Source organism: Setaria viridis, chromosome 9 (assembly GCF_005286985.2).
Source record: "Setaria viridis chromosome 9, Setaria_viridis_v4.0, whole genome shotgun sequence".
Taxonomy (NCBI): Eukaryota; Viridiplantae; Streptophyta; class Magnoliopsida; order Poales; family Poaceae; genus Setaria; species Setaria viridis.
In genome coordinates, this window is record NC_048271.2 from 51,074,928 (window position 1) to 51,102,699 (window position 27,772).

The 27,772-nt window shown below is 48.7% G+C and overlaps 2 protein-coding genes across 3 annotated transcripts; both read left to right on the plus strand.

Moving 5' to 3' along the window:
- Window positions 1-4,688: 4,688 nt before the first annotated feature.
- LOC117839318 (QWRF motif-containing protein 2) lies at window positions 4,689-18,189 on the plus strand. Of its 2 annotated transcripts, XM_072290799.1 has the most exons (7): window positions 4,689-4,841; window positions 13,424-14,756; window positions 16,125-16,244; window positions 16,358-16,474; window positions 16,554-16,643; window positions 17,486-17,593; window positions 17,689-18,189. In XM_072290799.1, the coding sequence occupies exons 2-7, from the start codon at window positions 13,587-13,589 to the stop codon at window positions 17,755-17,757; spliced, it is 1,674 nt and encodes a 557-aa protein (XP_072146900.1). In that variant the 5' UTR covers window positions 4,689-4,841; window positions 13,424-13,586; the 3' UTR covers window positions 17,758-18,189. The 2 variants fall into 2 exon arrangements, with proteins under 2 accessions (XP_072146900.1, XP_034575512.1); XM_034719621.2 differs by lacking the exon at window positions 4,689-4,841 and having other exon boundaries at window positions 13,108-14,756.
- Window positions 18,190-25,210: 7,021 nt separating this feature from the next.
- Window positions 25,211-27,657, plus strand: LOC117836647 (probable N-acetyltransferase HLS1). Its single transcript, XM_034716112.2, has 3 exons — window positions 25,211-26,072; window positions 26,279-26,430; window positions 26,598-27,657. The coding sequence occupies exons 1-3, from the start codon at window positions 25,863-25,865 to the stop codon at window positions 27,451-27,453; spliced, it is 1,218 nt and encodes a 405-aa protein (XP_034572003.1). The 5' UTR covers window positions 25,211-25,862; the 3' UTR covers window positions 27,454-27,657.
- Window positions 27,658-27,772: the final 115 nt, after the last annotated feature.

Sequence of the window (27,772 nt, forward strand, 5' to 3'; positions counted from 1 at the left end):
GAACTAGTCATATATGCTCATGATACCTGATATCAAGATGTTACTAGCCACCTATCTGATGCAATCTTCCAGTTCTGTGGAGCTGGTTGTTAGGATTTCAAGGGTTGCTTTTAACTTAAGCTCGGACAAGCAGAACAAACTAATGGTGATGGTTTCCATTAGTGGCTTCTTCCTTTCAAGCTTTTTTCAATTGTCCCACTGACATAGACGCTCCACACGATGTTACATATTTTTTTTCAAAGAGATCTTAGTGGGATTTATTCAATGATATATGTCACTGATCCACGAATCAAAAACTAGTACATGTCAAAAGGAAATTTGACCAATATGAACTTTATGCCAGAAAGTATATACGTTTCTGTTATGCTACACAAAGACCCTGTTTAGGTAGAAAGAAAACGTATCCCAAGTCCAAAGCAAGTAGAACGAGCATGTAGAATACTTCATCCTGGTCATACAAGAACACCACATTTGATTCACATGCCGAGCAAAGAATCAAAGTATTGCAATCAACTAGGATAAAGCTAGAATGACATGAGACCTAATCACCAAGCATCACCTGCAACAACTCGATTACCATCGTGACATGTATGTTCCTTATGTTTCAAGGTATAGCACCATTAGCATCCTAGTTAAATCCACACGCACACCATGCATTACCGAATCTTCAAACCATGAAGAATGCAATCATGCCAAAAAAAACTACCATCCTTGCTTATCACTAGGAGTGAGATATAATTACCTCTCCACTGACAACCTCCATCAAATTCAGAACTGAGGAATGCAGCAGAAGGCTCCCTTGAGTTCTGGTGCTAACTGACCAAATTGTGCTTTATTGGTGACACTTACCTTCAGTGATGGACCTATTACTACTAACTAACTAGCTAACAAGCATTATTAGCGGACAACTTGATTGTTGAGCACCGGTGTTAAAACTCAGCAATCAGCAGTCGCTGCTGGGCGACACCTCAGCTAATGCTGACCTTTGTCGAGGTGAAAGCCTGATGGTGTTGATGTTGTTTCTTACAACAGTGTTCCTAGTACCCGGATACAGTCAGATAGGTTGTTAAGAAGCTGTTGTTGCAGTGAACAGTTTATCTTTTTTTCGAAAAATAGTTGTGTCCACTGATCTCTCCTGCTGCACCGTGACAGACATTTCTCGTCGAACAGCACCAGTTACATCTCCGTGTTAAACCTTGAATCCATAGTAGTTTCTTGGATAGTTAACATCACAAGATCTTTTTCATGATGCATCATTTTAAATGGCACCGTCCTGCATCTTGCAACTGAAGTCTGTTTACATTTTCTCATGTTCATGTTGCTTGTCCATCCAAATCTTTGTAGACTGTGAACACCAATATCCAAAAAGGAAATCTTATTGCAGATCTGGATGACATTAGTAATACATATCTTACTAATTTAGAAATGCATCGCCGATGTTTCTTCCCCAATACAACAAGAAGTCCTATCTCACTGATCTTCAATGCTGTTAAGGTTGCATTATTCCATTTAGCTGAGCTTTCAAGCAGAAAAGTGGATTCCACTTTGACAAATTCCTAAGTTTCAGATGAGAATAGATTCTAATTCAAGTCAAACACTACAAACATGGTCTACTTTTCCTTGAGCCATATGTGAAGCAACTGCATTTAGATTCTTTGAGTGGTTCGTTCCCAGGATAAGCAAAGATTATTCCCAAAACAACAGAATTGATACTTCCTTGCAATGAAGTATAGGCCTATTCATCTTACTGTTACTAATTGGAGGTTCTATGTGGACACTCTAGAAAAATAGAGAAACGCTAGAAATTCTCAAAAAAAACAAAACATCTGGCCATTAATCGGTAGACTCAAATCATTATAGTCATTGGATCTATTATGTTTTCTAAAAAAACACCCACCTATGCCATTATGAAAATAGCCTAAAGTAACCCCCTAAATCTATATCTAAAATTATCCACATCTGCCATTATATAAAACTAAAGTAACCCCCTATTTTCCATCAAAACTACCCACTCATGCCATTATAAACAATATTTAAAATAACCCTCTAAATTTGCACCTAATTTCCCACCACTAATACCAAAAAAAATTTAAAGTGACCCCTTAAATTTGCATCTATATTACCTACTTATGTCATTATTAAAAATAACATGAGGTAACCCTACATTTGAATCCAAATCACCTTAATTAAAAATATACAGCAATATATGATTCTAAATCGTCTATTTTTTATACTATTGGTATATGATATAATAACTAAAGTATATACGGTGTGTCACTATTTATAAAAGATATAGAGGAAGTAATGAGAATATAGATTTCTAGGTTAAAATTGTAGTTCAAACTTAGGATCCATTAAACAAATTCAAGCGCATACCAAAGTGAAAAGTTAAACATTATAAATATGGATAAAAATATTATAGAGTAATTACTAACTAAATTCTATCACAATTGGATGAAGATAATAAGTATGTATCTATATAAGTATTATGTTCGAATATTTAACAAATGAGAGATAGCTTATGGTAATAGTTTTGTAGCAACGTGATCTTTTTTTTTTCATTGGAGACTCCACATTAGTTCCCACGAGACACGCTAAAAAAAGAGACAAATCCTAGAAATTTTCACAAAAATAAAAAATATCAAACATCAATTATATAAACTCTAATAATCATAGCCATTGGTCTATTATATTTTCTAAAAATGTAATCACACTATCATTATGAAAGTATTTAAAAATAAACTCTAAACCTATATCTAAATTATCGTTCATTATAAAAAATAATCTAAAGTAACTCCATAATCTTCATCCAATTTAATCATACATGTCATTATAGAGCATCAGTTAAAATGACATCTTAAATTTTTATCTAGGTTACCCACATTTGTCGTTATTAAAAATAACCTAAAGTAAACACCTAAATTTTAATCTAATTATCTTCACGTGCATCATACAGAAATATCCAAAAGTAAACTAATATATGATTCTAAATTACCTATTTATACCATTGTTAATATAGAAATATTAAGTTAAAGTATACACACATGATGAGTTTCACCATTTAGATCATTTATTCATGTTTGTGAGAAATTGATGAAAATATTGATTTTCATGCTAAACACAATGTATGGAGGTGCGATACAAAATGAAAAAGTGTGAACGTGCATGAAAAAGTGTACATAACTAGATAAAGATAAGTACATATCTATATAACTATTATGTTGAAGTATTGAAAAAAATAAGAGAGCTAAACAATGTTGATTATTAGCTAGGAGTTTAATTTCTAAATAATTTTTAAATACAATAGCTTTTAAAAACATTAGCTTGTGCGGGAGCACGGGTTGATAGACTAGTACAACTAAATGGAATGTACACAAACACAACAAATTGGAGCATTGAATTCCAAGCTTGTTGAACATTACTTTGTGCTATCTTCAATCCTTTGTAACTTGCAAGCATGGGGCATGGCAAACACAGAGCATCAAGCAACGCCAAAGCAATGAGGTGTACACAAGATGATCTTCTCCACTTCAGAATAACGCAGTGAACGTAGCTGCAAGCAAGGTGTAGGTTTCGCAGAAGGCGTCCGAAGAACTCTCCTCTTCCAGGGATAAGGGCATTCAGAAACTTCATATAATCAGAAGAGTTGGTCAAGTTCCGGCGCACGCTTAGCTGTTGCCAATTGAGATTACAAATTTGGTGCTCGTCTGAAAGTTTGTGCGCGTAGCTGTTGCCACTCCAAATTGTGATGCTCCTTATCTGAAAGCCACTCGCATTCTTCGTAGTCACGCCGTGGTGATGCAAAGGCATACGCATCATAATGCATAAACAATTATTCCAGCCGTGCACAGCTTAGCAACTGGAGTATGATTGCACATACATCCCACAGCTGCAGTAGTCAGTATGAAGCCATGTAAAGATACTGCGCTCAAGTCCTCTTTTCTTTCCCTGTATACCACTTCATAATGATAGTACGTAGTAGAAATGATGAGTTTGTTAAGAGTTACAGTCTGTTACACGAGTACATCAAAACTTAAATGCTCATGTTCAGAGAAGGTACCTGAATACAGTGCAATGTACCATTTGTTGTAGTAAGAGGCAAGTCTTCAGTACAGTACCTCAAACTGAACTTTGCGGTTACTACTATCCTGGTACGTTTGATGAGTGGCGAACTGCCTCGCTTCTTCGATGTTCCTGTGCTGAATCTCCACGCTGATCAGAGTCAGTAAGTCACATGCTGTAACACTGTTATGATTCCATACCTACTTTAGCCCTTGATAAACTACTTTAAAAGTTAACACTGCATAAAAAACTGCAAATCTTCATGAACTCTCTCTCTTTCTCTCCAGGGCAATGGTCCAGCTCTTCTAAGATGCTGTCACTTTTACCCTCTGGAGCAGCAGCCAGATGCCGGCCCTTTCTGCACATGCACTAGCACATGGCTAAATGCCAATGTGGTTCTGTATTTGAAACTAATGCATACGTTTTTGAGAAAGTAGATACAGTGTTATATACAATCTGTAAATCAGCAAAGATGCATACTAATGTGACCCCAGGACTGAATTGATTAAAGGCATAAAAAAGATAGTAGAACCTCCTTAGAAGCAAAGGGGGTGAGGAGGACAAGGAAAGGTATACAGTTCAGAGTGAGGAGGGAACAGTGTGGGGCCTCACAAAGCTTAATCTGCAAATAATGGCTCCCTTTAAGGGCCCTAAAGCTGATGCTTGCTGGGTTTTGGAGACTCATTTGTGCGGAGCGGCCGATTAAACAGGCGAGGCTTGGGAGGACAGGCTGCAGCTGCCGAGCTCCTCCTAGTTCGCGTTGCCACCTCGTCAGTCAGGTACTGCTGAAACCTTTTGCAGCCTCTGAAAGTTCAGATTTGCTTTCTGCTCCTGTATAGTTTGGTTTCTGATTCATTTTCTTTGGAATCTTGAGATGCTCGATCTTGTGATCTTTCGCCATTGCCTTTGCTGTTTCTTGCTCCTTTTTCTCACTTTTTATGGGGCATCTCTGAATATATGAGCTTATGAACTGGATATGCAATGGCATTTTGAATTGTAAGCTGTCAGCAAGATGCAGCTTTTTAATCTTTTTCTAGTTGACGAGTATGCATGACCCTTACAAGGAGATCGTAGGCCCAGAGCCGTTTTAAATTTAATTAGGAGGCCTCATTTCTTAGTTTAGCAAATTTTAGAATGCAGAGAAAAATCACACTTTCTGATTGCAGCCTTTGTGGATGTCGGTCTTGACACTTTAGACTAGCAAACACAATATTTCATCAACAGATTAATACCTAAAAGCATTCAGAAGCAATTATTTTGTTTTCATTTCAGTAGATTTTTCAAGCAAAAGTACACGTAGAACAGTAAATTCAGTCACAGAGCATCCCATAAACTTCACGTCGAGATGACTACGTATTCCCATGCGATACCTTGTGTTCGTCAGGATCGATACAGCAGTTGCAGCCATCGGTATCAGGTGGGGTGGTATTTTGGCGCTTTCAGAGCGGCGTCGGTGTGGTAGGCAGGAGCAGTTCTTTCTGTGACGTTTACACGCGCGAAATCGAAATAGCAGTAGTGTGTGAAGCAAGTACGCATCGATGGACCTAGCCACAAAAGCCAGAGAAAATTCACGAAGGGAAATGTCCACGAGAGCTCCCGATTGTTGTCACATCCTTGTCGCCGGGATCGTTGCCCGTGTCGTCATCCTGGGGCTCTTTGTCACGGCCTCTGTAAATCGCAATCAGAATACCTGCATAGCTTCTTAGTCACATGTACTGATGGTTTTCCTCCCAGAATTATTTTATGTCGCAAAACAAAACAAGATGCAGGTCATGGGCTTCACCACCGTAGATTGGCAGAAATTCCTCCCCCAACCCCACCCCCCAAAAAAAATGCGTTGAATTTGCGGTGCTGGTCTTCTTACTGCTCCTTTCGTCCTTTGCTGTAGCCTGAGCGAGTGATCCGGAGCATGTCTGCATCTCTGCATGTGAGTGAAATTTGACACGTATGATATTTTACAAGGCACATGGTTAGAGCCTTATCCCAGCTACAGTACCTGCAGGCGCTGTATACAATACATGTACATTGCAAATAAGCACGCGCATGTGTACTGTTGGGAGCATTAGCGACCTGAGCCGCAGGCAAACGCAACGCAATCATGGATCCCTGGCGCCTTCCCCTGTCCGATCCTCTGTCCAATTGCCTGCCTGATTGGCATCACCGCCTTCATGCATTTGCCACTAGTCAAACCGAGCTGCAAAACGAAAATGAGCAGCTGATCATTGGGATGGATCTGTCATCTGTTCCTGTAATCCTGTCCAAGATCTGGGAGAATATGCAATGTTTATAGGCAGTAGTACGTGCTTGAACTTGATGCACGGCTTGGCGAGGGGACGGAATCTTTTATCTTTCATGGATAGTTGTTTTTTGCTCCTAAGTGCCCCTGTCTGTCAGCGTGTTATTGGCTGATTCACGCTGCTCCCGGACAAAAATTCAGGGCACATGGTATCTGCATGATTTGCGAAGGAGCACCGGCGGATGCATGGCTCGATACGTCGGCGTTCCACGTAGCTTCTTCCGGCACGTTCGTTGTCGCCACGTTGGAGTCGACGTGCCGACCAAAAGACACATTAGGTTAACTTCGATGGGGGGGGGGGGGGGGGGGGGGGGGGGGGGGGGTTGCTAGAGCGTGGCCGTGACCGTAGTACGATTTACCCATGAAGGCCTTGTTTAGTTCCCAATCTGGGAGTAGCAAAATTGGCATTTTGCCATAAATGCGCAACTGTAGCGTTTCGTTTGTATTTGTGAATTATTGTCCAAATATTGACTAATTAGGCTTAAAAGATTCGTCTCGTAAAGTACAGCAAAACCGTGCAATTAGTTTTTGATTTCGTCTACATTTAGTACTCCATGCATGTACCACAAATTTGATGTGATGGAGAATCTTCTTTTTGCATAGTGTCAAAGTTGGAAGTTTGGAGGGACTAAACATGGCCGAAGTCACTCACAGTCACAGTCACAGTCCCAGCTTACAGTCCGGTCCCAGCTTACAGTCCGGCAGAGGGGCCCACGCCAGGTGTACTACGTCCGTGGTAGGAGTAGGACCAGCGCCCGTGCCGCGGTAAACGGATGCGACGAAGGAGAAGGCCGAGGGGCAGAGCCGGGGAAGGCGGTGAAATAGAAATTGGTCGGCCGGCCGGTGGTCCAGGGTCACCGGGAGGCATGCGGGTTTTTTTTTTTGGCCCCGTATCCCCGTCCGTTCCGCCGCTGCCTCGGTGGCGCCGGGGCGTGCCGTGCGGCTGCTGGCTCGGCGCATGTGCGCCCGCCACCTCCGTTGGTCTGGTCCCGTGGCCGCCTGGCATAGCGACGCGGCAATGCCCAATGCCCTCGCCTTCCCGCACGGTTCGCGGTTGGGGAATGGGAAAAATGGCAAAATGGAGTGGTAGTGCACTAGTTCTACTTGCAGCAGTTGGGGAGAGTCCAGACCTTCCCATGGGCTATGGCCATCACTGGCCAACCGCACCACGATTTCGTTGGCCTGTAAATGCAGCAGCCACGGCCAATCCGTGGACGAATCCGATCCCGTTATGCTGCAGCACTTTCCATCCAATCCAAGTTTCCAACCCATATCCTTCCGAGTTGACCTGTCACTCTGACTTGGTGAGCCCGACAGCTGGTCTTCACTCTTTCACTGTACTACAGCAGCCGCCGCTGATGCTGATGCTGCAATAGTTGGGCCGTCACTGTGCCGCAGGCTCACAGGCTCACAGCAGTACAGCACCGGTCGCACTGATCCCTGTCCCTGATCCGTGTGGAGCTCGCATTTTTTTCTAGAAAAAAAAAAACTTGGAGCTGGCAATTTACCCTCGAAAGACGAGGATTCTTAATGCCATCTAGACGCCCCTAGCTTTACAGCGCCAGCTCCAGCGGCGGCAGCTTTTGTATCCGGCAAGCGCTGCCGCGGGAGCCCGGCCGGGACGGCCGCGGCGGGGACCATGGATAACGTGGCCGTTTGCGCGACGACGACGCGGAGGTGGAGGTCGAACCGCACGCCGGCCGGAACAGTCTTACCGCGGGCAGTTCGGATAAGATCCGCCGGCCGAAAGAAAAGGCGGCCACCGTGCGGCGTGGGGCGCTTTGCGGCTTTGCGCTGTGCCGGCGTGGCGTGTGCGAGCTGTGAGGACTGAGGACTCTGCAGTGTGTTGGCTGGGCTGGCGCGTTCGCTTTACAGCCTCGCCGCAGTTGCGCGCGCACGGGCAACGCCAACGCCGGCCGGCTGCGCCGCTGGGTAGGTTTGGTTTGTGGAGCAGCAAGCAGCGAAGGAAGAGTTGGAGGACGGCCTGGTTGACCTTTCGATAGCGCGAGCTACCTGCCCCTGCGTTTAGGTGTGTGCCGGGTCCTAACAGCCAAGCCCACTCGGTCGGCCTCGTCGAGCACGAGCACGACAGCAACTCGACACGACTAGCGTACGCGCGCTAGTATCCAGTAGGTGCCGAACACGTATGGTACTGTGCGTTTGGCTACCTAGCTGCTTTCCGGTGATTTTAAATTCCGCACATGGACACGGCATGCACCTTATCATACTTTGAGCGCCCGCCCGCTGTACGTGACACGACACGTACAGTAGCGTCGCCGTCGGTGGTATTAAAGGAATAATGTTACGAACTCTAGTTGCTCATTCAAGCAACCATGCTGGTGTGTGTACGTAGTACAAAAATTAGTAAAGATACTTATCGTCACGGATAGGTAGCGTAGGATGCAAAGCAGCGATCGATCGGGATCGGTTACACTATTGAGTACTGATGCCTCTCGAGTCGTCCCAACTGCTCCTTCCTTGGACTAGCTGTACGTACTGCACTAGTAGTTCGTTTTCTGACTCCCGACACACCTAAAACTAAAGCATTGGGAACCCGGGGAGCTGCGATACGTACGCTACCCTGGTCGATCGAAGCGTCGTGTCAATCCCCTGTCAAGTTCGGTAGAAGCCGCACACACGGATCGGAAGCGCACCAACATCACGTGATAAACGGGACAGCACAGTGACTTGAGCTGACCTTTGCGTATGTAACCACATGCTCGTAATTGATTACGACGATGAGAGTACACTGATCTGCTGCCTGCGTCGTCCCTCCTGTCTCCAGGACGCCGGGGTGGTGGTCTCCTGTGGACGGCGACGCGCACGGCCAGGGCATGCCTGCCCGTGCTCGCGGGCAGTGTGGGCTAGTCTAGTGGCACCGCGTCGTGCCCGTCCCGTGGCTGCGCCGGCCGGCCGTTGCTTGCTTGCTTCTTGAACGACACACTGCCACAGGACAGGACCGTGGGGTTTGCTGATTAGCGCGCGTATTAGGAGGGCCGGCATCCGTAGCCCGCGACTTTCCTTTTTGAAAAGTTTTAAATCCCGTACTTTATATTTTTGAAATATCATAAGTTGTACGCATAACTTTATTTATAAGATAATTTTTTAAGCACAACTTCAATAACATACGGAATGTATACAACTCTCATGATATACATCACTTATACGCATAACTTATGAGAGAATGTTGTTAAAAAAAATTATGCACATAACTTATACGTATATACAATATTTTTTAGCACAACTTCAATAGCATGCAGAACTTATACGTACATCTTTCATGATATATATAACTTATACACGTAACATTTGACTTTTGAGAAAAAACTATATTTACCTGGTATAGAAAAAAAATTGAAAAGAAAAGAAAAACCACGCGGGTGCGCGCAACGCGCGGGGCAGCACATTGGGGAGGGGGTGGGGGGGACCCACCGGCCGCTCGCGTCGCGCCCCGCGGAGCGCTGCAGCGCGCGCGTGCCGGATTAACATCGGGCAGGACCGTCCTCCTGCCAATATATACGTGACCACGCGGGGGCGAGTTGGTTGAGCTGTATTTGTCCAACGCTCCCAACTACACTTTCATCTTTCTTTTTGTCGCCACAATAATACAATGATCCACACAAAGCTATCGTCATGGTTTAGTAGTAGCAGCAGACTAGCAGTGATCATAACAGTTTTCATGAAATGGTGGAGTAGTGGCTGCTTGGGAACGCATTTTGGTCATGGGGGACAGGATGGCAGGTCACGGTTCAGATCGGCGTTTTTTTTTTTTGGGTTCTGTGTGTGTGTGTGTGTTTTCTTTTGGCCCATGCATCAGGCACCAGGAATTCCATTGAGACCATGACTAGGTAGGCAGAGCCTCTATATATAGTACTACTAGTTCTTCCGTGCCCATATTCCTATGATGCAATAACATGTAGTGCTAGTAGTGTGATAAAAACAACTCAATCTGCCGGGCAAGTCACATGGCTATGTGATAACTATATACATGTTCCATATTTTATTTCCTGGCCGATTTGGTGCTCGTAGTCTGGTCAGGAAATTGGCATGTGATTGACGTTTGGACCTCGCCCATGTGGCTTGTTTTTGGCAGGAAAGAGGAAACAAAGCTTCCTTGCGCCCCCCCCCCCCCTCCCCCCCCCCCCAAAAAAAAAACAATGTGCTTGGTGTGCGCTCTAAGCACCCGCTTGACGAGCATTACAAGTTTAAATTATCATCATACAATCAAGTCAATGTTTGTATCTCAACCCTGGCTGGGTGCAATTTAATTACATTGGACAAGAGTCACGAACTAAGCAGCCGACAACATTACACCTCTCACAGTCAAAAAGGGTCTCTATTTCCCTCTCCTCTGCACAAGAGTTAAGAGGGAGCTTCGTTGATTTAGATAGTTAAATTTAAGATCCTTTCATGCTTGTGTTACATCATGACAAGACCATCCTTTTGGGCAAATGGACCAAAACACCCTTCCGGGTCACTGTTGCTCGACAGGCCATTCTCCTACACGAATTGGCATCCTTTTACTAGGCCCTCCAGTGGCGCCTGCTGGACCTCACAAGACGCTCTCAAGAAAAGCAGGGCATTAGGAAGGTTAGATGCTAAGCAAGCATGCAATTAGGAAAAGAAAGTGCCCGTCTGAGGACGACTCCTTAGCGAGAACACTATAGCCGCCGCGACACAGATCTGGCAGGCATGGGCAGAGGCCAGAGGGGTTATTGGAGGGAGCTAATAGCTAGCACTGCAAAGTCCAGTTCCAAGCTGTTGTTAAAAAGGCACTGTTTACCTAAAACCCAAGAAAGGGGCGAAAATGACGTTATTATGTGCAGCAAATGAAGCGCCTGTTAGATTTAGGGAGTACATAAAATTAATGGTTGATGCTTATGGGCTGTTCATATGAAGAAACCGATTAACTTTGTGAATTTAATTTTCTTTTTATATGCACACTTATCATAATTGCAGCCGTGCAAGATAACACCTTTTTATATTACAAAGAAAGCAACTAACTGGTGAGTGGTGTGTGTGGTAATATGCTGACTTTTTTGTATTGATCTTTCTCATGAGTCGCATAAGCAATCATAATGCAAAAGACCTGATAATTTAAAACTAGTTATTGCCTATATTTAAGAGATCTTCTAGGACATCCCGTCTAAGAATTTTGGAGATTCAGTACAAAAGTTCCAACAAGAAAACTCACCTAAAAAGGCCACCTTTCCCATGCTTGCTTTTTCTGTGCCATCCACGGCTTTTATCATTTGCAAAAAGAAATTTTGCAAACTGGAATTGTTATGCGTGGCCATGTTAAGGTCATCTCTTTTTTTTCAGAAAAGAAATTTTTGCTCATGTCATTTTTATAGTTCACAAGATATACACCAAAGCTTTTGTTAAGGGTAGTTCTGGTGGGTCATCCATCAAGGGAAAGGTTGGGTTGTGATTAATGATTATATATTTATATACCCTCAATAATTGTGACGTTTAATCTAAGTAAACTGAGACCGGCTCAGGAATTGAGATCGCAAGTAGCCATCAGGACCAGACCGCCACATATGTAGTGCATGCGGTGCGAGCCATGAGGTGGACTCGTGGCATCGCCATCGATCCAATCGTGACCCCCTTTCGATCGGAGCGTCCAACCCAACCATAAATCCCGCTCGCTAATCAGTCCACTATTCGGTTAGAATCGTGCATGGTGGATGACAAAACCTTTTTCGATGCTTACAAGGTGTTAATTTTTTCACATATATAGCATTATCTTGGTGTTATTTGTTTTCCGGAAAAAAAATTAGGTAAAGATTTTGTAATAAATGGAGTGCTTGCATTAAATTTTGCAGTAATATACCAATTCTGAAATGGAGAGTGAATATACAATGTCATCGTTTCTCTTTTGTAGAGAATTTTGAACATGATTTGTCACTTAGCTTCTTTATTTTCAATCCTTAAATAAATATAAATTGTATTTTTGTCCCTCTCCAGAATTAATGAATTAGGTTGAGATCACTGCAATAACGAATTCCATCGAGCACATGGTGCAAAAGCAATTTGGTACGGAGTTCGTATTGGTACAGGTACATGAGCAAACACCTAACGAAGCAATGTAAGCATAGACAAATGTCCGTTTCAATTCCATCAATAGCGCCCTAAAGTAAGGTACTGGTACTGGCAGATGATCGCAGTTTAGCTAACCTACTCAAGCCTTTCAGCTCCCGTAATACTTGTTCATATACAAAACCCACCTTTTGAGTTAATTTTACAATCTATTTTTTCTCTGAACCAATTTTCTCCTCTCATCCACAGCTATGTAGACCATTTTTTCATGACATTTCTAGTGGATTAAATTAAATTAATTTTCATAATTGCAACTCTCTCCCGTTACGTTTGCATCTCCTTCAACTTTTGTTACAGTATAGCTAAAACAGTAAGATTGAGAAGCAGGGAATCTCCATTAGTAGTTTTGCTTCAAACATCTGCACACGTGTCGCTTTCCAACCTAATAAGTAGTAGTAAATTGGTAAGATAAAAACAACCTTTTTCATTTTTTTTGTTCGCTTCTCATTATGTACTACCCTTTGTCAAATTCTATAGCTACCAACTCAAGAAAGAACTGTTTCTTTCCTCAACAACCCCTGTGACCAAATTCATGGTTTTTTCACATGCTACCCCACCCAGAAACTGTTGTTCCGAAATGGCACTGTCGCTCTCCCTCCAATAGAAATGTTTTAAGAATCCTTTCTATGGAAAAGCGAAAACAAAAGAAAAGAAGAAAAGGTTACGCCGGCCAGCCTCACCCTCCCCTGGGAGGCTGGGACCGCGTCACGGCCACACCAGAGGAGGGGAGAGGCCACACCCACACAGCCGCAGGCCAGAAGAATCAGCAGCAGAGCAGCGAGCTGCCCAAGCAAAGATCCCCAAAACCAAAGCAAAGATACAAAAACGAGTAAAACAACTGCAAAAGAAAAAAAAACTAAAAAAAAGTCAGGCAAAATCCCCACTTCACTCCTCCCCTGCCTCTCCTCTACCTCAAACTGTAACACTGCCTCACCAGTTCGCTGCTGCTCCCCGACCTCGCAGGCGCGTCGATCCGGAGGGCGCCCGCCGCCGCCTGCGGGAGCGGAGGCCCGGGCAGGAGCGGAAGCGTGGGCGGCGAATCTGGAGCCCGGGGGACCTGCATTGCCGCGGGGCCGCCGCGCGTAGCCAGATCTCCCTCCCCCACCTGCCGCGGCACCGGCACGGCATGGTGGCTGCCGCGGCGGCGGCCACCGCGCCAGATCCGGCCCACCCCGCGCGCCCGCCGCTCACGCCGGCGCTCGACAAGCCCAACTCCGCCGCCGCGCGGAGGAACTCGCGCTCCAACAAGCCCGTCTCCTCCAGGTACCTGTCCGCCGGCGCCGCCGCCGCCGCCGCGTCCCCGGCCTCCTCCACGTCGTCCTCCACGTCTTCGTCCTCCTCGTCCTCGTCCCGGCGCTCCCTGTCGGCGCAGCGCACCCGAGCGTCCACTCCGCCGCCGCAGCACTCCACGTCGCCCACCACCACCGCGTCGGCAGCGGCCGCGGCCGCGGCGGCGACAGCTACCGCGACCACGATGCGGAGCCTCTCGGTGTCGTTCCAGGGGGAGTCCTTCTTCTACAAGACGTCGCGCGCGCCGCGGGCCTCGTCGCCGTCCTCACCCGCTGCGCGGCGCGGGCCCACGCCGGAGCGCCGGAAGAGCGTGTCCTCCGTGCCGGAGGCCGAGAACGCGCGGCCGCAGGGCCGATGGCCCGCGGCCAAGCCCAAGGCATCGGACCCGCTCGCTCGCAGCCTCGACTGCAGCCTCGACCGCAAGGACTCCATCCTCGCCGCCGTTCACCTGCTCCGCCGCTCTATGGCCTTCGACTCCACCACATCGCTCTCCCCGTCCGACCCGGCAGCTGCAGCAGCTCCAGACCTGTCCGCGTCCTCCGATACAGACAGCGTCTCGTCTGGAAGCAACTCGGGCGCCGGTGATCCCCCGCGCCGCGGCATCAGCGTGCCGGCAAGGTTCTGGCAGGAAACCAACAGCCGCCTGCGCCGCCTTCCAGAGCCTGGGCTGCCACTACCATCGTCTGGCCGGAGGTCGTTCTCAGACAGTCCAATGTCGCCAAGGCTGCCGGGTCGGTCCCCATCTCCATGCCGTGGAAGCAGGGGCGCCGCGAGTCCATCAAGAGGGCGTGGTGGGGAAGCATCGCCAAATGGGCATATGATGCAAGCTCCAGCAAATGCGCCATCTATCATCAGCTTTGCTGCGGAGGTGAGGAGGGCGAAGAAGGGAGAGAACAGAATCGAGGAAGCACACAGGCTGCGGCTGCTGGACAACCGGCATTTGCAGTGGCGGTGCATCAATGCACGGACAGACGCATCACTTCTGGTGCAGAGCTTCACTGCCGAGGTAAATCAAACCTTGATATTGGTGTTAGGTTTACCTATGCATTTCACTCCTGCATCTAGTGTTCTAGTACAGTTAATAAAATCATTTTCGTGTGTTTGGGGCTTAAATATTGCAAATCTGTGACACGTCCAAGGTATCGATGATCTGCAATCTTACATTCTGTTTCTTATTTGTTAGTTTGGGTGCTTTCTTGATATGATTTTTTAGGATAGAGTATTCAATATATCACATGGATAAGATTGGCAACGGTAAACAATGCAAATTTTCTTTATTTTCCTCTTTTGGAGCCTGAGAAGAAAGTTGAAAGTTATGGACCACTAAGATTGAGCATTTCTTGATACTGCATACAGTTATTGCATTGGAAAATTGGGGTGAATTATGTTGCAAGTCTGCACTTAAATAGAACAAAGGAGTTACCAACAGCTTGTTTATTGATTTGCCAAAAATGGATTTTGGCAACACTAGATGGTGAACGATCATAAATGGGAACTGCCAACTATAAATGCACCAACTATCATGCACAAGGTCCTGCAATTTGCTGTACGTGAAAAATAGCAAGGATAAAGTGGCATCTTTGGGTTTTTAGCAAGAAAATGTAAATTATGGTGTCATCTAGATACGCATATATAGAGTCTATACCTCTAGACTTAGATTACATCAACTAGAACGAAAATGCAATATCTGGTCATGTCCATGCTTTTCCTCTTTATTGATTTGTGTGAACCCAAACATTCCAATGTGCCACTTTGATTTGCCACTAGAACAATCCCTAGTTGATTGTTTGATGCTAGGGAAGCCATTGGTAGGTGGGAAGAGATTATACCGAGTCAGAATTTGTAATGTTTCATTTCATATGCCAGTCCATACTATTGTTGATACAAACATTTGGCAATTGTCTGGATAACTTGGCATCTAGAATAAAAGAAAAGATCTTCCGGACCAACTTATTGAATAATGGTATTGATGGCACTATCCATGACACAACCCAGCAATCTATTTGTGATATGTGTCTTGTGAGTATTTGCAATTTTGCATGATCTGAGTCTTATTATAGTGCTTCGTGGTATATTGGCCAAATCTATGCAAGTCTAGCCACCTTGAACCCCTCTGTTGTGCGCAGTGTGCTTATGATTCAAAGATTTGCTAGATTGAATTGTCGTTTAAGTCTGGTGGTGAAACACAGTGATATTTAAGTACAAAAGAACTTGTTTAAGATATGTGGGGTTTCTTATTTCTCATTGCATTACAGACTTCAAATGTACAACTAATCCTGGTCAAAGTGGATTAAACAAATATGATAATGCTGTGTAAGAGAATCAGAAAAAGGGTCAAATGTTCTGAACAGTTTCTTATTCCCCTCTTCTTCAGAAAACCCTTCACAGCGCATGGAAAGAAATATCAAGATTACGTGACAATGTCAGTTCCAAAAGATGCAGACTCCAACTCCAGAAACAAAAACTTAAATTGTTTGCTATTCTTAGGGGTCAGGTAAGTGATACGATGCATTTGCTATTTAACATATTTATGTGGCTTGCACTAGGATTTCTTGTTGCTGGTTGGCTTTGTATAATTAATGTATCTATGCCATTTGACATGTTCAGATGTCGTATCTAGAGGACTGGTCTCATATAGAAAAACATCATTCAAGTGCTTTATCAGCAGCAATTAAAGCACTGAAGGCTAGTACTCTTCGTCTTCCGGTTGTTGATGGTGCAAAGGTTGGCAATTGTCTAAGCAGGTCTAGCTATGTGGCTTGATTTGATATGCACAAAATAATAGTCACCTATCTCTGTGCAGGGTGATGTGCAAGGTGTGAAGGAAGCTGTTAACTCAGCTGTGGATGTAATGCACACAATGACATCCTCGATATGTAATCTGCTGTCTAAGGTATGTATATATACCCTGTCTTCCTACAGAGCTGCAATTTATATTTCTTTTCCCCTTGGATTTTCTTTTTATCATGATACATCAATAACAAAAAATCGTCAATCCCAAATTGGAAGATGCTTCCAAATAAAATTTTGGTGCATGGCTATGTCTTCAAACAGAAATTTGTATTTATTACAAGCATTATGGCTCTGCTGTACAAAATAACTATGAGGACAATGTTTTTTTCCTTTCAATAGCCAGTGCTATTTCTTCTCTACTGAATACTATGTAACATAGCTGTGTTGAATGTTCTAATTCCTTTACCATCTTGAGATGGGCTGTATATCTTGATCTATGTTGTACCATCCGAAGTTTACAATTTCAAATTAGACAAGGGTGGTGTTGGCATTTTAAGAAAACAAAAAGCGCAAGAACATGGACATTGTTCTAAGCGAACATTTTTTCCATGTAGATTTAATGAAGGAAAATTTTCCTAGACATGTTCAAATATGATACTGTTGTTTTCTGGTAAAATAGTTAGCTTACACTGGTTACCCACTAGACAATTAGTATCTTGGAATATTTGGCAATATATTGGACTGCATGCCTGTGGATTTAGTGAGAGATACAAGATTTGCATTGGAACCATAGCATCTCATAGTGAACTTTTTGTATCATCTCGTTGAGTCAAAATATGATAACTAGCAACCATGGATTGTTTGCCTGTTCTGCTGGCGATGCAACTTATTGCTCCATGAACTCAGTGTTACATGTAATTTATTCCTTCATGAACATGCATTACATTTTATGTCAGATATTTACCGGGGAAGTCTCTGAATGATATATTTATTCATCTTCAGGTTGAGGGAACAAGCTCTGTAGTGTCTGAGCTTGCTAAACTCGCCACACAAGAACAAATGTTGTTGGACCAATCGAAGGATCTCTTGTCCACGGTTGCAGCAATACATGTAGGGACATCTTCTATATATGCTCTTTTTACTCAATTATTCTGTTACTCAATTTTATTTAGTTCACCTTGTTAATTATCTGATTTGGAAAACAGGTCAAGAAGTGTAGTTTGCAAGCCCACATGCTGCAACGAAACCAAAAGCAGTGCCCGACACACTTGTAGATCAGTTTGCCTCGCCACGTTGGGTGGTCACTAACATCACACGGCCTCGCCTTTTCTCACCGGAGACTGTGCTACAGGTAATAAAAAAGATGTAACCATTTGTTGGGTGTGAAGCGTGTCCTAATCTGCTCGATCGACCTCACCGAGTGTAGCTGATTCATGTAATTTTTTTTGAGTGCATATCAACCCATAGAAGCGGCCCCCTCTTTACCTGCAGTCGCCGCAGCTGGTGTATACAGAAATCTCTAGCCTTGACCCAAAGATAAGCTTTCCTGTAGATATGAAAAAAAGCTTGTCGTTTGCGTGCTTAACTCTTGCGTGTGGAGTGCTCGAGTGGTGATGAGTGTTTGTATTGTGAAAGGGAGACATTTTGTTGGCTTGATACAGGGTGTTTTCATGGCAAAATTAACACGGAGGTTGTTTATCCTGACTTGCCTATGGAGTCATGGTATCCGCTCTGAGCCTCTGATGCATCCTGATTCTTGAAAGAATGGAAATAACTAACTCTACATTTTCCACATTTTCCTAGCTCCACTCCACCAACTTCAGAAAAATATGGAGCTGTTGCATGTGTTTAGCTGGTGGAAGTGTTCTAGCTTAAAAACATAAGCACTTATTATAAAAAATGCTTATAAAAAAAATCTATTTTACCTTTTGTGAACGATCTCACATATCTGTCTATCTGTCTCTTTTCCTTCCTCCCCTTTCCCCTCTCGCCATGTCAACTAGAAAATTAACTTTCATTTCCCATCACAATCTTGTAGGATCAGATCAGCAAACCAAATCAAACACGGCCTCTCACCACTGAACTATACTAATTTAGTAGCTGGACTAATAATACCGCAACCGATGGAAAAATTGGTGGCACTTGTGCCGAAGAAATGGCAGATCAGATTTGATGGATCAACCAAAAATTTACAGGGGGCCTGCCCGGCACGGCCATCGTTCATCAGATCATCATCATGCATATCAAGAACCGGAGTCTTACAGGCGGCGCGCGGGGAGAAGTAGACCCAGCTCGTGGGCGCCACGTCGCCGCCGCCCCCGCCGAGCTGCGGCCGCTCCTTCTTGTGCGCGTTCTGGTGGCCGCCCAGCGCCTGCAAGTTGACGAACTCGCGGCAGCAGTACTGGCACTTGTAGTGACGGCGGAGGTTCTTCGGTTCCCAAAAACATGAGCCCGAAGGCCATGGCCCGACGGGGGCGGCGCGATGGCGCGGAGGAGGTCGGGAGCGCGAGGAACAAGATGAATCTGAGTCTCAGCAAAATAGAAACTAAGGGGTAAGTTGTGTAACCAGTGGTAATAGTGGTTACATACCACCAACTCCAGGAGGAGGTCTGAAAAGGGGTTTTTGAAGCACCACTTGAGATACTCCAAAAAATTATGGATATGCCCCCTTGCTCCACGTTTTTCTTGAAGCCGGAGTTACTGGAGTTAGACGCGTTTGGCTGCGAAATTTTTGGAGTTGGTGGAGTGGAGCAATTTTTTCTAGAGTGGAGTGCTCCAAACAGACCCTTAGCGTTGTAAAGGTTCTGCTTGTTACGATGACCATCAGACGTATGTGTTGCAGCGTTGGTCCCGAGTTTTAGGGCAGTGGTTGCTGCAGCCTGTTTTCAGTATTGTGCTGTGCTGTAGAAACATGCATTTTTCGTATGTACATATGAACATTTGAGTTATTCAAACTATTTATTTTGAATCAATGGTAAGATGGATCATGGGTAGGTGAGAAGTACATAGGTAGTTAGTGGATTAAATAGTTGGATGGAGAGAAATTAACGGTTGAGATAAAGTCAGTTTGCATGTACATGTGGTTTTGCATTTTTCATGTGCTGTGATGTGGCCGACCCGGTTGGATGCAACGAGGTGAAATGCAATTGAAGTTTTCTTTAGAAGAAATGGCCTATTCACGATTCATGAAGAACGCTGTAGCATTTTAAGATTGGGAGGTCCTATTCAAATGTTCGAAGAAAGGTCCAGTGGGCGTCCGTTCGGCGCCCCGTCACGTCGCCGTGACATCGTCGGCATCGAAGCCGACGCGGCCGAAACCAACTCGCCACCTCGTTACCTTAACCAGCTACACACACACAGCCACAGGTACCGACCGCCACCGGCCCGAGAGCGACGCGAGCCCACGGGGCGGCGCTAGACTGCTGCTAGGAGGCTAGGAGCCGCTGCTGCAGCGTCGCATCGCATCGTGCTCGCCCACAAACATGACCAAGATTCAAGGTCGCCGCCCCCCGCACCCAGCATATCCATGGCGTCGGTCGCGCGTCCGTCCGCCGACGAGGAAACTCCGTCGGGCCGCTCTCCCACGGGCCGTCGGCTCGTTAGCTTAGAAAAGCCCAACATCCTTGCTGGCTTAAAGAAAGGCCCAGCTCTAGGTCGGAACAGCAGCCCAGCAAAGTCGAGCCCAACCCTTTGCTGGCTTGCTCTGTCTGTCTGAGACTGCTGAATCTTTTTGGGACTGAAGACCAGTTTTGGACTTGAATCCGAGAAAAGGACATGTGGTGCGTCGCCGTACGACGAACACGCACGATCCTGCTATGGCAATCTACATCAGTTCAAACTGTTGATTGCCTTTTCTCTCCAACAAGACAACAGCTGAATGCTTTTGCTGTTTTGCACTTGATTACGGTTAAGCGTTCTGCCCATCTTTTTGACGTTGCAAGGCCTTTATCAAGTCGTCTCCTTCCCTTTTCGCAAATTAAGTGGCCTTTCTGGCAGACAGCACTACTGCAGCAATGTGTTCCCATGGGCCATGGCAACTCACGCGAGCCAGTCAAACAAAGTACAGCCGAGGTAGCCTATCACTCGTCAGCCCACTCTCCCAACCTCTCGCAGTTCGTTCATTCGAGCAGCCAGGCGCTCAGTTTTCCAAGCAGGCTAGCCGAAGTCCGCGGCTTCAATCATGATGAGCCATCTCCTTGGCCCATAGCAGACTTTGATCAGCCCACTCGATGAGAGTTCTGACTTCTGAGACTGCGGCTGGAGTGCTGGGTCACTAGCAGGATCGCTAAAAACTGAAAAGGTGGGGCGCAAACGTCTGAACGAAACCATAAATGTGGACGTGGACTTCGGCCTCGCGCACTTTGTTGACCCAGCACTAGTCAATCAGTTGTCACGCCTTCAAAGATCTGATCCGCTGCTGTTCCACGAAATTGCCAGAGATTCAGAGTGCATGGTACCGAACGGTCGTGTCCCCCTGAGGTCTGAACTTTGCATACGCGTTGACCTGAGCTGAGCATTGCGGTAAGCAGAGACTGGGAAATGCTCCCAGTGAAAACTTGGCCTCCCTCCTCCCGGTCCCATGCACCGACGACTTCGCGCGTCCAGCTTTTGCCATTTGAAACCATACCTGAATCCTAGATTTTCTATGTTCAAAATAAAAGTGGACTTGCTTCTTCTGTCAGTTGATTGTGCTAGCGGCCCTGAGGTATCTGGTTTTCGTTTTGTCCAGGGGAAGGAAGATAACAGAACGTCAGAACGCACGGCGAGCCCATGCATTCCATCGATCATGGCAGCGCCCGAGCAGTTGGAGGGCCTGGCCGACGACGAAGCCTCCGATGCGGAGGTTGTTTCTTCGATCGACAGCAACGCGCGTACGCGTTCAGTTATGTAGTTCTGTTGCTGCAACGGACCGGTGACGCGGGTGACAATCTGGAAAGCGCCGGAGCGGTTGCATGGTCGGCGAGTTGAGCTCACGCCTTACCAAACTGCTCTGCTCACGGCAAGCATAACGCCTTTCACCTGGGGATCATGGAGGAAAAGAGGACCTTGAACGGTCTCTGGTTGCAGTGAAGAAGCTTACGTAGCTGCGTACAGTATGGTACAACACAAATGATGCCTCATCTCGTGGGAAACTGCAGCGAAGCAGCTGGTACCGGTAGCAGCAGCAAGCATGCCTTCCCACTGCACGTTCCATCAAGTGTCAAGGACGTCCATCAGCTTGGATCCCACTGGTACGATGAAGTATGAACTCATGATTCATGATTCAAGCATGGGTTGCATGCAATCAGCAAGCGGACACTTTCCGGCGGCCTTTTGTTAACTCGGTCCCCGCCTCCCCGTCGACGTTTACTTTGACATGGCTGCCTCTGCGGCGCACTGCTGCACTGGCATAGGCGCATAGCTGCACCTGTACAACATGATCGTCGTGCGGGCGCCGTGCGTGGCATGCGGTCCATGGCGACCCTGACCACAGACCGTCTGGCCATGGCCATGGCTGTCGAACTAGCAAGCGTGAGGAATGTATGGTGCTCGGGAGTCGGGAGTTACTCGCTCCGTTTCGTAAAGAATATTCATTTAGTTTTGTTCTAAGTCAAATCATATTATGTTTGATCAAATTTATATAAAAATATATCAGTGCTTTTGATGTCTAGCAAGTTTCATTAAATTTGTTATGAAATATATTTTTATATCATACCTGTTTGGTGTTTATCGTAAACTTAATCAAACTTAAAACAGTTTGACTTAGAACAAATCTAAATGGACATTCTTTACCGGACGGAGGGGTAGGTAGCACCTTGGCGCGCGCTGCTACGTCTCTAACCCATTTCGTGTTTCGTCACCTTGCACACGTCATCAGGAGTGGCATGCACTTTCGTTCGAGTTTTGATGCCGCCTCTAGATCCATCAGTCACGCCCACGCAGCCACAGGCAGCTTGTTAATTCAACCTACTACTTATACATTATCCAATTAGTATCAGCCCGGCGGCGATGCATGGTAATGGTGCGCGCCGCGGCCAGCGAGTGATCGCCGTCGGCGCGCCCACATGTCGCGCGCGCACATCCAGACATCCTCACGGGCTCACGGCCGCGCACCGCGGGGGGACGGGGGGGCCCGCGCCGTGGCCGGGCGCTGTCCGGGGACGGCGACGCGGCGGAGCTCTGGTCTGCCACTTCTGCCCGCGGGGCCGGCGTCGCTGTCGGCCCGATCGCCACCGCCGCCGTCCTCCTCACGCGCGTCCACGTCGGAACGTACAACACGTAAGGCCCCGCCCTGCTCGCTTCCCCGGCCGCTAGGGCAGAGCATAGATTCGCATTCGCCGTCGGATGTGCATGCGTGCGTGGTTAATTAATGTCTCTGCTATCGCCCCCCTGATTTTCCCCGTCCCTTTCCCCCCCTCGATATCTGCCGATCGAACAGTTGGGGCCGCGAAGAGAGCAGCTGCGCAGGTGCTGTGGTGGCCCGGTTGCCTTCCGCCGCCGCCCGTCCGCGCGCCCCATACCGCCCGATACCGGGTCAGTTCCTGTCGACCGTCACGCACGTACGTGACGGCCCGACGGGCCCCCACCTTAACTGCGCTACGCGACGGTTGACGCTACCCGCCTACCCGGGCGCCCACCACCACAGGTCCGGGGGCTAGTCTCGCGTCGCGTCCTCACCCACCTGCCGGCTGCCGCCATCTCGCAGCCCGTTACCTGAAACGGCGGCCGGTGAGGCGGCGCTGCGCCCGCCTTTGCCGTTTCAGGTTTCATCTCTTGCTATGCCCGCCAGCCAGCGTCGCTCTGGCTTCAGGTTCAGGGTCAAACCAGCACGCCCTCATGCTACGTTACCTTCGTGCGTAGAGTTTTGCAGAACTGTCGGTTGTTCGAGCACTGATCGCAACGAAATGCCAGCCCAGACTCGCAACAACACATCGGGGAACGAGGAAACGCCCCGCGGCAACACATTGAAGAATGAGGTCTCTGGTGTAAAAACCAAGCCCATGAATCATGCCATCGGCTCCGAGTCCATATCACGTGAAAAGATCCCGACAGTGCACACGCCGCCAGCCGCGAAACTGAATCCAACCACAGAGCCAGCCAGCTCCGCGCTACGGGACGCCGCCCACCTTTCCACTTGTAATAAAGCTGGCCTCCTTTTTTTTGAGCTCCCCAGGGCGGAATGCGTTATCCGAACCGGGCGTACGGCCACCAAACAGTTGGCAAAGCGGTCACGATCGCCCACCAGGTCCGGCCGGTCCCAGGCGCGCGCGCGCGCTGCTAGCACCTACTCGCAGCTAGCGTCCAGCCAGAAAACGAGCCCGGCCACGGCGCTCGGTCCGATCCGCGCCACACACGACGCCGCCGAGCCGATCGGGCGCGGACGGGGACAGGCGGACCGGACGGGGCCCGACCGGCAGCCAACGGGCATCGGGTGGGCGCCGGGCGGACACGCGCCGGGCGCTGCCGCGGCAGCGAACCAGGAGGCGAAAACGCGAGATCGGCGAGCCCCCCAGGGCATGCGAAAACGCATCGGATTCGGCCCCTAGCTTCCCGCGGCAGGCAGCCGCCACTTGCCCCGGGCGCCGCACATGTCCTTTCGCCCAGTGGCACGTACGAACTAGAACTAGCGTCGCGGGACGCTGCTGGATCGGAGTAGTGGCGGCGCTAGAGAGGAGGGAGAGGCAGCGCCGCAGCGGATAGGGATGTCGCCCAAATTATTGCCTCGTGGCAATCCCGGTCTGTTTCGAGTTTCGGCCGGTAGCTAGCGTCGAGGATGCCTCCATCCATCTTCAAAGCCGTCAGCCGTCACCCTGTGCGGCTGTATCCGTGTGTCATGTGACTGAGCTTACATTTCTTCTCCATCTTCTTCTTACTATGAAGACGCGCAGCTTTCCCACATGTTCCGGAAGAAGAAGAAGAAGATCCATCGATTTAGAGGGGTTCAGGTCTGAGAAGACCTCGTTTGGTATGCTGTTCAGAGGGATGAGGAGAAACGGGGCAGTAGCCGGTAGCCGGTCAAGGGGGTCAAGCATCGTTAGCATTCAGCAAGTATATAGTGTGGGCAGTGATTTCTTGGTCGGTCTGCAAGCACGTCCCGCATTCTGTTGAGTTAGCTAAGAAGGAAAAGTCAGTCCTCTAATCTGGCTGGTCCAACTCAACAGAGACAAATCGAGTCAAACAAGTTCCTTCTTTGACAGAAGAAAACAAATGAAACGCCTGTCAGAGATTGTCCTACTACGCAGCTCCTTGTCTGACCATGCTTGCACCGGGACAAACTCGATCACAAAACAAATATACAGGGGTAACAGGGCTAATCGCTGTCAGAGGATCTATACAGGTAATAACAACTTGGATGCTTCAACAGCTTGGCAAGCAAAAAAACAATCCTAAACCTGTTACCCTGATAAGGTTAACAATCAGAGAGTTGCTTTGCGCCTGCGCCTCATGGAGCCAATATAGCCAATCCGGGACACGGTCCATGCATATGCGTTGCCCGACACGGAAGAAATCCACTACCGTGGCATTGACAACGTACGTCACAGTAAAAGTAAAGCCGACCGTTGCAGGTGCCGTAACGACACGCTAATCCCCGGGGCCGAGAGCTTTCGCGATCACTACGCGCTGCGCAGCAAGCGGCTAGCGAGCTTTACGCCGAAGGACGCCGGAGAGAGCAAGAACGTGAAGCGAGGAAAGCGAGCCAGATGACCACGAGAGAGGCGGCGATGGTTTAGCAATTAGCCCACTGGTGGCGCCACTAGGCCAAGATTTAAGCGGCACGTAATGCGCAGTTAATCCCGCGCGCCAATCATATGCTCCACCTCCGCCACTCCCGCCCGCACCGGGGGCGTCCACCAATTAATTACCGCACCCATCATCGCCGGCCGGCGGCAAATCCAGCAACGGCTAACGATCATCTCACGGATCAGGCCGCCCGGCCGCATGCCCTTTTGCTTTCCTCGCTTGCTCGTCATAGGCTTCTCATGCGCCCTTTTGGTTTTGCTTTTGCTTTGCTTTGCTTTGATCGACCTGCCCTGCCCCACACGTGATTCAGGAGAGCCATCGAGCGATTAAAAGAGGGCCCGGCACGGGGCACTGGGGCTGCGCATATGCGTGAGGGGGTGGGTTACCATTTGAACCGCCGGGAGACCTGAACGGCCGGCTCGTATGGATGGGAGATTAGAAGGCAGGGGCCAGTGTCGCAGGAGTAGCCTTTCCTTTTCTCGCCTGCGTGGGGCTGCCTATATATATACGGTGCTACATGCGTAGGATCGGAGTATGCAGTATCCCTCGCTCAATCCCGGCTGCCGATGAGCTCGAGAGGGTAGTGCAACTAGCTAGCTAGAGCTCTAGTGGCTTCATCATACGGCTGGAGTAGAAGACGCGATCGGTCGTCGGTGCCATGACCATGACCATGACCATGAGAGACGAGGAGGAGGAGGAGGAGCAAGGGGTGGTGATCCGGAGCTACAACCCCAAGACGGACCAAGCCGGCACGGAGGCCGTCGACAGGGAGTGCGAGGTCGGCCCGGCCGGCGGGATGTCCCTGCACGCCGACCTCCTCGGCGACCCCGTCGCGCGCATCCGCCACTCGCCGCACCACCTCATGCTGGTACGTGGTGTACCGTACGTGTGTGTGTGTACGTATAGGTATACGCGGCAGGTAATGCGCGGCCGGATACTATGATTGCGCTGCACACAGTTGCACGTAGCTATTTGTGGGGCGATAGCCGCTGATTGTTCGGGCCTTCAACTCTCGCTGCTGGTAGTGGGTTGCTTTTTTCCAGCGCGTTAGTTTCATCGATCTCGACATGGCAGGTAGCTGAGACGTCCGGGCCGGGCAGCCGGATCGTCGGCCTCATCCGCGGCACCGTCAAGTCCGTCGCCACCGGCAAGGCCTGCCCTCAGGGCGAACCCGCCTTCGCCAACGTCGGGTACATTCTCGGCCTCCGCGTCGCGCCCTCCCACAGGTAATCCTAGTTGTTTCAGTGTCATCATTCATCAAGCTCTGTCCTCTCTGCTCTATGTTCGCGACACTTGTCGACATTGTAGCATCCATCGTTCGATCACTCATCATTGCTGTTGCGTTGTCAAGAGAGCAAGCTAATTGGTTTGGCGTTTGTTCACGTACGTGCAGGCGGATGGGCATCGCGCGGCTGTTGGTGCGGCAGCTGGAGCGGTGGTTCGAGGTCATGGGCGCCGAGTACGCGTACATGGCCACCGACAAGTCCAACGAGGCGTCGCTGCGCCTCTTCACCGGCCGCTGCGGCTACTCCAAGTTCCGGACGCCGTCGCTCCTTGTGCACCCCGTGCACTCGCACCGCCTCAGGGCGCCGCGCCGCGCCACGGTCGTGCGTCTGGGCGCCTGCGACGCCGAGCGGCTCTACCGCAGCCGGTTCGCGAACGTGGAGTTCTTCCCCGCGGACATCGGCGCCGTCCTCGACAACCAGCTCTCCCGGGGCACGTTCCTGGCGATCGTCGACGGGGGCGGCTACGAGTGGCGCGGGGTGGAGGACTTCCTGTCCTCGCCGCCGGCGTCGTGGGCGGTGGCGAGCGCGTGGGACTGCGGCGGCGTGTTCCGCCTCGAGGTCCGCGGCGCGTCCCGTCTCCGCCGCGGCGCCGCGGCCGCCACCCGCGCGCTGGACCGCGTGGCCAAGTGGCTCCGCGTCCCGTCCGTGCCGGACTTCTTCCGCCCGTTCGCCGGGTGGTTCGTGTACGGCCTCGGCGGCGACGGCGGCGACGCCGCGGTGGCCGCGGAGGCGCTGTTCGCGTCGATCGTCAACATGGCGCGCGGCGCCGCGGCCGCCGTGGCCTTGGAGGTGGCGGCCATGGACCCGCTCCGCTCCCGCATCCCGCACTGGCGCCGCCTGTCCTGCGCCGAGGACCTGTGGTGCATGAAGCGCCTCGGCGGCGGCGGCGGCCACGCGGATGGATGGGATTGGTCCAGGTCGGTCCCTGGTAGCTCCATCTTCGTGGACCCCAGGGAGGTTTGAGTGTGACTCAGCCGGCGTCCGCTTGCAAGCAGAGCTTTTGTGCTCTGTTTTTTTGCCACTGGATTTCAGTTTTGATCTTTTTTCTTTTCCGCCTTCAAATTTTGCCACCTCGTGTCTATAGTTGTAGTTTTGGAAGGCGGAGATTTCGTCGGATGACTATCTTTTTGTAGGATCAGCAATCGATCGTGTAGATACATTCTCGTCCTTTTCCGGCCTGTCTTCTCTGCATTTTTTTTTGCACCGTGACAAGTGTGCGGTCGCGAGGGATCGTTTCAATCCAGCCACGAGTATCATTGAGGGCATCAACCGATGAATGCCT